This window comes from Ornithodoros turicata, chromosome 1 (genome assembly GCF_037126465.1).
Source record: "Ornithodoros turicata isolate Travis chromosome 1, ASM3712646v1, whole genome shotgun sequence".
Classification (NCBI taxonomy): Eukaryota; Metazoa; Arthropoda; class Arachnida; order Ixodida; family Argasidae; genus Ornithodoros; species Ornithodoros turicata.
In genome coordinates, this window is record NC_088201.1 from 222577845 (window position 1) to 222588265 (window position 10421).

General features: G+C 45.5%; 1 protein-coding gene across 1 annotated transcript; it reads left to right on the top strand.

The window, feature by feature from the left end:
* The first annotated feature begins 786 nt into the window (after positions 1-786).
* LOC135395078 (uncharacterized) lies at positions 787-1934 on the top strand. The gene is made up of 5 exons (XM_064626285.1): positions 787-1117; positions 1183-1288; positions 1374-1578; positions 1637-1760; positions 1840-1934. Exons 1-5 carry the CDS (start codon positions 787-789, stop codon positions 1932-1934), a joined length of 861 nt encoding a protein of 286 aa, XP_064482355.1.
* Positions 1935-10421: the final 8487 nt, after the last annotated feature.

A 10421-nucleotide genomic window follows, 5' to 3' on the forward strand; every position in this document is an offset into this window, starting at 1 on the left:
CAACAAATGTAGAGGACGATGGCCTTCTTTCACACTAGCTTTGACCGGCGGTGATGGAATGTCCCAGCGGGCAAATGTGCGTAACCTCAAGCTGGGACGGTGCCGGTAGGACTGACTGGCAGGCACAGTGGCGTGCGCCAGTAGAAGCACGTCTTCGTCGTTGTCCACGGGCCGCCACACAGTGTTGTTTTTGTAAGCCGGCGTTCACAAGGGGCAACTTTTTCCAGCTACTCGAACCGACGTCGTACGAGCAACCCAGAGCAACCTCAAGACTTTCGCCTCTCCGTGTTCACACGCAGCAACTCGATAGCTCCGCCCACCGGCAACCACATTTTGCCGAGAGAACATCATCCGCACAAAAAAAAAAAAAAAATGAATACTTTTGTAAAACTCTGATATTGTTTAGTTTAAAAACATATTCCCAATCTGTGCTTATACAGCCTTTCAATAAATACAATTTATTGAAAGGGCAGTATGCGTAGTATGGGATGAACGAAAGCATACCACATCGCCATCAGCATGATCAGACCTCCAGTTTTGGCTCTTTCGTCTGCTAACTGCGTGTCGATTCTCGCTCTCGGTTCTCGTTCTTGAACCAGTTTCCCTGAAGTTTTTGCGTGTCTTATATTGTATCATATTACCTATTTAGTTTGTTATTTTTGTAATAAGTGTGCATAATCGTTAACTGAGTGTTTTTCAGCGTAGTTTATTTTGTTTAGTGTATATACCGCGTTTCCTTTGTTCAGTGTACATATAGTGTTTTGTTTCGTTTGGGATTGAGTAACTATGAACCCATCGCCGCGAAAGCGCAAAGCTGCTGCTTTGGTTGTCGCACTGCTACATGAGCTTTTGGGTGAAGGCAGTGAAAGGTCGCCAAAAAGGAAGAGACCGTGGGTGAAGGCGATATCGAAGGCCCATTCACAAGTTGGCGCGCAAAACAGCCTACTTCCTTTCCTTCGGCTGAGCGACTTCAGGGGCTACCTGCGGATCAGCTCGACTGATTCTGAAGAGCTTATCTCCGGCATCCGTGAGGCTGTGGAGTGTGAGGACACTTTGATGCGACCAGCTTTAACGGTAGAGGAGCAGCTGACCATCACGCTCCGTTTCTTAGCCACAGGTAATCTGTGTTTATGGATGATTGCCTTAATTTGTTCCGGTTCTGACGTATTCCCGTGTTAACAGGAGAGTCGTTCCACTCTATTCGCTATCAGTACTGCGTTGGTACCAGCACAATCAACAACAAGGTGAAGAAAGTCTGTGGAGCATTGTGCGACTACCTGATTCCCCGGTGAGTAAGGGCATCCTACTGAACTAGAGTATGGATTTCAGTATTTAGTAAGTTCAGTGTGATAAATGTAAAATGTTATTCCCAGGTACATGAGGCTGCCGGCTACCAGTGTTCAGTGGGAAGAGGTTGCCGACAAGTTTTTTGCCCGTTGGCACTTCCCCCATTGTCTCGGTGCTCTAGACGGCAAGCATGTCAGAATTCGGTGTCCTCCAAAGGCTGGCTCTTCGTTCTTTAATTATAAGGGTCACCACAGTATTGTGCTGATGGCACTTGTGGACGCAGATAAGAAGGTATAGTAGAAATAGATCCTAAAAGAAGCAAGCAGCATTATGTTTTCTTCAATAACAGGCCATCTTCGTGGACGCCGGAGTGAATGGGAGGTGCAACGAGTCCATCACCTTTCGTGCAACGGAGTTGTTCCGGAGGCTTGACAGCGGGGATTGCAACATCCCTCAGCCTGTCCCACTTCCTGGTAATTGTTCTCTCTCAACGTGCCCATTCAAAATATCACCCAAAAATGAAATGCTTTGTAGATATTATTTGATTTACAGGTCAGACAGTTCCAGCAGGGTTTGCTGTCATCGCAGATGCTGCATTTCCCCTGACGACGTACTTGCTGAGGCCTTATGCTCAGAAAGATCTGTAGCAGAAGGCAAACCGCGCTTACAACTACAGGTTAGTTCTGCATGAGTCATGCCTAGTTGAGGCATGGACGAACTCTAAGAGGGCATGGCATTTTTCAGCCAAGGAATTAGATGAGAGGTGTACTACTTTGGGTGTTTTAAAAGGTCATTTTGTACCTTACATTCTGAAACAACAGATAAATTAATGATGATGAATTGGGAAATTACAAGATTAATTGGAACGATTAAGAAGTGCATAAACATCACGTGCAGAACAACACCTTTTTCTCAGGCATTCGCGAGCCCGGCATGTAGTTGAAGCATTTTTCGGCATAATGAGCTCGCGGTTCCGTGTCCTGCTGACGGAGATCAATGGCTTGCCTGAAAACGTGACACGGAGTGTCCTTGCATGTTGTGCTCTACACAACTTTGTAAGCCACAAGGGAAACCAGCAGCTCACGTCGCAAGCAACAGGAGGACTCGAGGACCACGAGGGGTATGGTGCCAGGTCATGAGATGAGGCTCGAACGATGAGCGACCGCTTCAGGGAGTACTTTGTGAGCGAGCGTGGTGCCCTGCCCTGGCAGGACAAATACCTAGATGCACACTAAACGTGAGGTTTACTTTTTTACTTGCCCTTGTGTAATTTGCACCATTGTCCCGTTGTCTGACACAAGCCTGTTGAATATCATGCCTTTGAAAGGTTGGCTCAAGAGCGGTGTAATATGGGAACATCTCGTCTTTTACAGTACCATTACTGCTGTGTCCCGGGCCACACACACCCGGCAGTTCTTCTGAATGACCTGGCGCAATGCCTCATCATTCTTGCCCTTCCTGGACATTCCATCATCACCAATCAGGACTCATGTGCACCGTCTCCTTTGGTCCCTGTGTATTGGGTAGTTCATCATGGCCCTTAAAGAGTACCCTCAGAAGATTCTTCAGTATCCTCCAAAATGTGTTGGAACTGTGTAAATGACAAGAGTGGTTCTGCATGGGGAGCAACTTTCTGTGTACTATTTTCTACCTCACATTTTCCTCTTGTTTAAATGTGTATGCAGCCACATGTGTACACCATTGCCACTACCATTGAGCAAACACAACTTTAGCAAACATTAGTTTATTTGTGACTAGAGAAAGTGATTGCACAAAAGGCGTAAACTGTGGTGCTCATTTCACGTCTTGTCAACTTCCGTGAAACCCTGTTGTAGCCTGCAAGCGAACAAAAATAGAACAATGCTGTGTGCAGGCACCTATAGTAGGAACTAAAAACTGTTCACTGCAAATTTTTGTATTTGCAGTTTTCTGTTTTTTTATTCTTGAGTGAGGCTCAAAGTGTTACAAATCTTGTACACAAGTGTTGTGATGCTAACGCGGGAAGCAGCATTTTTTTTTTTTTTTTTTTTTTTTGCAACGATTGGGTAACATTGTCCAAATGAAAAGTCAATAAGTTGCAATTATTTTCTGACCCAAACAACAGCCATATGTGTGAACACTTATCCATGCAGAGAAAGCCACGCTTAGAGAGTGCACACTGGGAATACGCACCTTGAGATTGACACATTGCGTTTTGTTTGAAGTATGAGCTCTAGTATTTGTAGCTTTAGAATGTCTTTTCGTAAGCGATCCAAGGTGCGGAGCTCTGACGCAACCTGCATGCCGAAGTAGTAGTCAGAGGCACGGACATCATCGGGCTCGTTCAATACAGATATAGCTTTGTTGAGCATTTCTTGTGGTGTGGGAGCTGTCTGTTTTTTTGATCCTGCACTAGAGCTCGGCAGCTTTTTCTTTTTTGGAGGTGGTTCCATTGGCTCAGGATATGGCTGCATTAGTACATACTGTAAGCTATTTGGTTGCTTGCTTGCTTCTCTAAAATAATGTGTTATATGACAATTTACCTCATCTAATAGAATTTCACTTATACTTTCACTTGTGTCATGGCTCGGAGAAACAGCCTCAGTGCACGACGCCTGACATGGGTTTTCTGCAGGGGGCTCCCATATTGCCTCACTGTCGGCATCCTCTGTCAGGGTCCCACTGAGGCCAGTGATGTCCAGAGATGAAACTCCCTTTCTTGGTTTGTAGCAACCAGCTAACAACAACATCTCACTGTAAAGGTCCCATTTTGGGACATAGACCTCATTTGTCCGAGATCCTGATTTTCTTTCTTTAGCTTTTGCGTGCTCCTTGAAGAAATATGTCCTCAGGTTCTTGAACTTTGCGAGTGCAGCCTTGGCTACAAAGAAATATTGCATGCACAATGTACTGTGTTCATCTTTCTCACATGTTAATGGAAGTAGTAGGAATGCGTGTTATTAAGTGGTTGTTGTGCTATGTTAACAAATGAATAAATGACATATTACTACAGCAACGTGTTCATCTTCATAAGGTTAGTAATGGATCCACTAAACATGCATATCCAGTGCTTCAAAAAAGGGGATTTCATGCAACGTACATTTTTTCCTACGGAAGTTTAGTAAGAATGAACGAGGGCAGTGAGAAGCTAGAGAACTACAGCAGCATGCATGGGACGCTTTGTTATGCATCCACGTACCATTGCAGCCCAATTCCTTTGCAATTTCTCCTAGCTGCCGTTGCCGCAACGTGCGGTTTTTGTGCTGCATATTATTCAGATCGTACAGGTTCTCCCGCTCACTGAAGAACCTGACGAGAGCTATCAGACGCTCAGGCGTCCACTCGAAGTGCGGGGCCTGCAGATGAATCCTGTCAATTCGTAAAATAGTCACGAATCTTACGCAAAACATACCATATCTGCTGCAAACGGCCATGCAAGACACTGGTTCCGGTTTCGACGGCTAGGAAACGTTAAGCGTTCCGGAGAAGGAGGAGCCAAAAGCCGCGGAAAATTTGAAATGTGACGCCACAAGTCACGTGCCCCTGCTCGTCTCAGGATTGGCTGGTGCACGAGCAACTTCAGAATCTTCTTGGAGGTTTTCGGTCGGCGAGCGTTTCGCAGCAACTCGGAGCAACTCGAGTTGCTGGAGGTTGCCGGCTAACAGCAACTCCAAAGTTGCTGATAGATGCTGGAAAAAGTTGCCCCGTGTGAACGCTGCCTAACGCTATACAACGTGACTCAATAATAAGATCTGCAGAGATAAAAAAACGAAAAAGAAGAGAGAAGTAATTTCCGTGATGGACATTATACCGGATAATGCTTTATTAGTACGCGGACTCATCGTCGGCGTTATCACGGAAATACTGGCGCTGTATAGGCAAAATGGGCATGGCAGTATAGGCAGCCCATATTTGTCCAGTATGGAGCCTGGTTGCACTCTGCATATTGGTCCCATATTGGCAGCTCATGCTCGACCAATATTGGTGCTCGTGGCAGCCCACATGGGTCCAATACTGCACCAATATTGGCGCGCTGCTTGGGTAGTAGATCAGGGCTCCCTCTCCACTTGAGTGCAGTAAGATTGCTTTCTGTTGTGCTTTATCTATTGCTTTGGTCGCTACAATAAAGTTCTCGAAACTTAGTAATTTCAACCACCTTTGAGCTGTCGAAGCTGGTTCTCCATGTGGGTCAAATATGGCATTGGATGACACATACGGCTGCACAGTTTTCCCTTCTGGTGCTTTTCCAGATGCAGTATACACGAAATCCTCGTGCCAAAAATGTAGTGCCCAGCTTTGCGGTTTTTAGTGCTTATTACTGAGAACGAAAATACACAATGAATGTAACGAATAAACTGTTCACATCATACTTTGATGCTGCCCTCTCGCCATGACGGCTTTGTCCTCTCTCTCAGTGTTGCCTGCCTTTTTCCTAATTACGCCAGGCAATGCTACACACGTCTTCTGAGCATTTCGGCGTGAAATAACAAATTAACTGCAAATGGACAGCAGGTGCGGGAGTGTCCGAAACACTCGCGATTATATTTTCAGCACAATTTTCGAATATTCGACAACGAACGTACTTGTCAGCTTGATTGCAAGCACACCAAGGAACGAGCTCATTAAAATCTGCTCTCATTATATCAATAAAGTGCGCACACAAATGTACAGAATAAAGCATTGCAGCGGAATACGTTGCGCACTCTAAGGTAGGAAGCTGAGTTGACAATGCATGCTCAGTAAGGTGGGTACACCTCCCACGTATCGAGCGTATCATTCCCCCTATGCGCTTCCTGGTCAGTTTCATGGTACGTCTTATAATGCCACCGTAATGATGTACGATTACTTCGGCGAAAAAGGCAACGGTGGACATCAGCATGCCCGTCGCCCATAGCACAAAGTGTGGCCGCAGATCACTCATGGTCAAGGCCTCTTCTTCTAAGGTCTTTGAGAAGTCGTCGTTCCCCAATTGACCTGTTACTCGGAACTCTTCCAAGTTCCTTGCTCTTGCGTATAATCCGGACTCTACACCCTGAGCCACGATTTTCCTGGTGCTGTAGAAGAACGGTGAAGTAACCCTGGTCAGTAGCCCAAACATTACTTGTGATAAGTCTTCGCGATATTTTATGTGGCCAATTTGCAGTTGTTTTTTTTTCTTTTTTTGAGTTTGACATTATTTTCAATGCTAGCATCTGCTGCTAAATAGGTATCCTTACCGTCACTTCCTGGCCGAATGAAACCATCTGCATTAGAACAATCGTGCCCATGTATGACATTATTTTTAGTCGTATCGAATGCGAGCAGGTCATCGCAGCGAATCGTTTCTCAAGTGGCATGTTCCTTAGATAAGACGTTAGCAACCCTCGAAACACCGTGGATAAGACCATCACGACAATGATCCAAAATCCAAAAATTATCCGCAAAGGGTGATAGCTCAAAAGGTCCGTTGTGTGCGACGCACTTTGCTGTACAAGAGGTCGGATGAGGGGAGCAACCATATGCGATAAACGCTCTCTGTTCGGACGTTTTCTACGAAGATAAGAGAAACCTATAAGCGTGCATGCTATCAATGAAGAAAGCAGAGATATCCACACTTGCAGGCTCAAAAGGGATAAGCTGAACCATTTGTTTCGGCACCTGTTTCCGCTTGTTTGCATAAAATGCGAAAGTTCCAAAATAACCTGGGAAGGCAGCACTATCGTCGAGGACATCAGTCGTGTGGTACTTGTCCAAAAATGTCATGGCCCTTGTATCCACGTACTCGCCGTAGTGTTTGTCAGGATCCCATTCGGGAACCCCGGTGTAAAACTTTATTTTACTGTAGCTTATGTTTCTGTAACTTAATTTTTATGTAGCCGTGCGAGGATGGACGTTTTCACATTGGGATGTTCGCAGGTCAATTTCCTCAAGCAGATAATGACTATCTTCTGTCCTGCAAATGTTCGCCTCCGGAGAACGGACTTCGGAAGCACATGTTCCGGGCTACATGTAAGGCATTCTTCAGCGCAGGAGTCCCTTACGTAAGCGTAGCCGTTTGTGATAGTTTCATTGAATATACCGGTGAAGACAAACGTATTCAAAATACCCTTTAATGGTCCGGTTGGTTTAGACAGGTCTTTCTTCCTTGTTGGATCGGAGCTTGCTGGTAATACGTACAGCTGCATCCCAGAGTGTCCGAAACCAGATAGAGCTCCCGTCAGCTACGTATCGTTGCGTGCGCAAAGTACGTGGAAAACTCGTCCCGCCAGATTTCCTAGTCATGTTTTTCTCCCAAAGAAAAGTGTGCGAGATTTCCATATCTGCCGACATAGCGATGGAGATGTCAATGTAATGAAGCAACTTAAGGAGATGTTGAGAATAAGCGTCTATACATAAAGTGTCTATACAACAGAGCGATGTTCTGACGTCTAGCCGTCCGTTTCCTGCGAAAACTTTGACAAGCCGTGGAACGACATCAGATGATAGTAAGTTTTCTATGGAACCAAACGCCTTCGAACACGATCATACGTGAACTAAGAATAAAATCAGGACTGCTTTGAAACGCATGCTTCAGCAGCCACATGAGTCACAGAACTGACTCCGTTGCGACTCTGTTAAAGTGTTTCTGCATTGTTATTCGAAAAGGTGTTCTCGGGGACTGAAAAAAGGTATTTTTCCAATTTCAACTCTTTACATGTCAGACTTCCACCGCACAAAAGGAGAAACGATGGTCATCTACCCGTTCCTTTGAGAGGAAGGCGTATAAGAGGAGTCGGAACCTCGCGGAGAAGCGGTAACGCGTCCATCTTATTCCTTCTTACACCTTCTCTCCTCGACCGCTCCGCCGCCGTGCACTTTCATCCGCGCATGTAATGCACATAGTTCCAAATATTTTTTAAACGTTTCCCACATTAAATCTCAAATATACATTTCCGTGTTGATATAAATAAGTGAACTCAGTCTCTCGTTGGTCGTCAGTCGTCACCAACGGAAGTAACTCATTTGGGGACAGTTTTAATTCGAAAGCAAAGTTAGGTAGCAAGCGAGCTGGTGGTGACGATCCATGACTTGAAAACCCGAGACGAGGTAGGGACGGTAACAGACAAACACAAACACAGTCTCAAGAGCTGAGTTTGAGACCGTGTTTGTGTTTGTCTGTTACCGTCCCTACCTCGTCTCGGGTTTTCAAGTAATAGATTTTTAATTCTGGCGCACTCTTGTACCCTTACGGGACCTTTCACGTCAGTCTGGAGTATGGCGAACGCATGTTTGTGTTCGCTGTATACGTATGTGTATGTCTGAAGCTCAGAGTTATCAAGAAATTGCTACTTTTCGGAAGGATTCTTCGGACTGAATGCATTCGGTGTTTGGTCCACCCACGGCCGTGAGAGGTGTTCTTGAATACGATAAGGCTTAACAAAACCGTTTCATACTCATAACCTTTGTTCGATGGAGTCAATTCAGTAAATTATTTATCATTTTCAGTTGCATACCTGCTTGACTGGTAATGAGGCGTGTCACTGGGATTGAAGCACAGGTGAGGTCATGTTGCTTTGCAGGTCCTTACATTGTGTTACTGGTGAGCCGCTTACGGCGTACGTGTGTTTGTTTTGCAGTTTTATCGTAAAAATTGACCGCTGGACGTTCGAACGCTGGAAAAGACATGCTTTGAACGAAATTCTGCTCAGAGGCGTCATGGTATTAATATGTGAGAACTTGCAGTGTTTCTATAGGTACTGCGACTTTCCCGATTTGAATTTCTTTTTCTTGTGTGTGGTTGTCGATACTGGACACTTCAATACTAATGGCCAAGCCGGTTTGGATTCGAATTTTGACGAACGTACAATTTCGCTCTTTGAACTTGTTTCGTGTCTCTATGGCTAATGTGTGCAACAGTTCACATTCGTTGTTCTGTGGTACCAGATAGAGTCACTAAATAAGCTACGCTTCAGAGTATCCACACTGAGTTCCAAGAGCGAGCATGCGCCATCTTGTTTCCGCTCCAGGCTACTCACGCATACGCGTACTGCGCACTTCAGCGCACGATGCCATCTGTCGTGCGCGCGTGAAATGTTATTTTCATTTGCAAGCAGCAGTTGACGGTCTTGAGCTCGCCTTCACATCCTCGGAACGCTCTGGTTGACAATACATGGATTATCGCACAACAATTACACACGCTTCTTTATGCCTCAGCGAGCATTATGTAAGCCGTCCTTGATCCTCAACTGGTGATGGTGCGGATACAAGATGGCGTTCCTGCTCTTCCTTGGACCTCAGTGTCGATACTCTGAAGCGAAGCCTATCAAGTGACTCTAGAGCCAAACTCACGTGTTGCACTTCTCTCGTTCGGTATTTCACTCAATTGGTATATCATGTAGGCCACAGAACTCCATCGAATGAGTATGTCTACTACAGTATGTCTACTCCTTTTAGATGTGCTAAGAAAAAAGCTCCTCTGGAAGGGTGCGCTGTGGGACAAGCCGTTTACTCCTCCTTAACGTCTACCTTTTCGGATAACAGTGTCGTAGGATTATCTGCATTGACGCTCGTACTTGTTCGTCTGGGAGCGCTGTCCTTTGCCTTGCCGAATACGAAGACGCCGGACAATTTCAATTTCCCCGAATGTAAGAGACTCCTTAAATTCGAGGCGGAGGTTCGTGCGCGAATGGTCAGAGAGTCGGCTTTCGCGTATTCCTCACTTAAGGCTATCAATATCTTGATTGGTTAATAAAGACGTTCCCTACTGTTGTTTCGGTTGCCATGAGCCGGTTCTATTTAACGCAGATTTCGTGTCGCCTTGGGCATTATTCATATGACCTATGTCACAGATAAAATCACACCGAACGTGGCTGAAGTTGAGTGACGGTCTATACAGTGTCGTGAATAACCAGAGTCACCCGAGTTTTGATGTTAGCGAATTTTACGGGAAATGAAAAGGTGCACGGTAGTAGAGTTGTGAACTGGGCAAGTTGGATATTATACTAGCCTTAAGTAACACAGACCGGTGTGCGGATGACACAGCCACGTTGTACTCCGGAAAATATGACAGTCGCTGGCAAATAACTTGATGTGCGCGTTGGGATTTGAACTAGCTGCAGGAATAATAATTACTCACCCTCGTAGCGCCCCCTATAAAATACGCAAGGAGTTTGACATTGCCTCATCGACACAATGTT

Coding starts and splice junctions, on each gene's coding strand:
- LOC135395078 (XM_064626285.1), top strand. CDS start 787: ATGAACCCATCGCCGCGAAAGCGCAAAGCTGCTGCTTTGGTTGTCGCA. Junction 1,289..1,373: donor TGCGACTACCTGATTCCCCG/GTGAGTAAGGGC, acceptor TGTTATTCCCAG/GTACATGAGGCTGCCGGCTA. Junction 1,761..1,839: donor TCAGCCTGTCCCACTTCCTG/GTAATTGTTCTC, acceptor TTTGATTTACAG/GTCAGACAGTTCCAGCAGGG.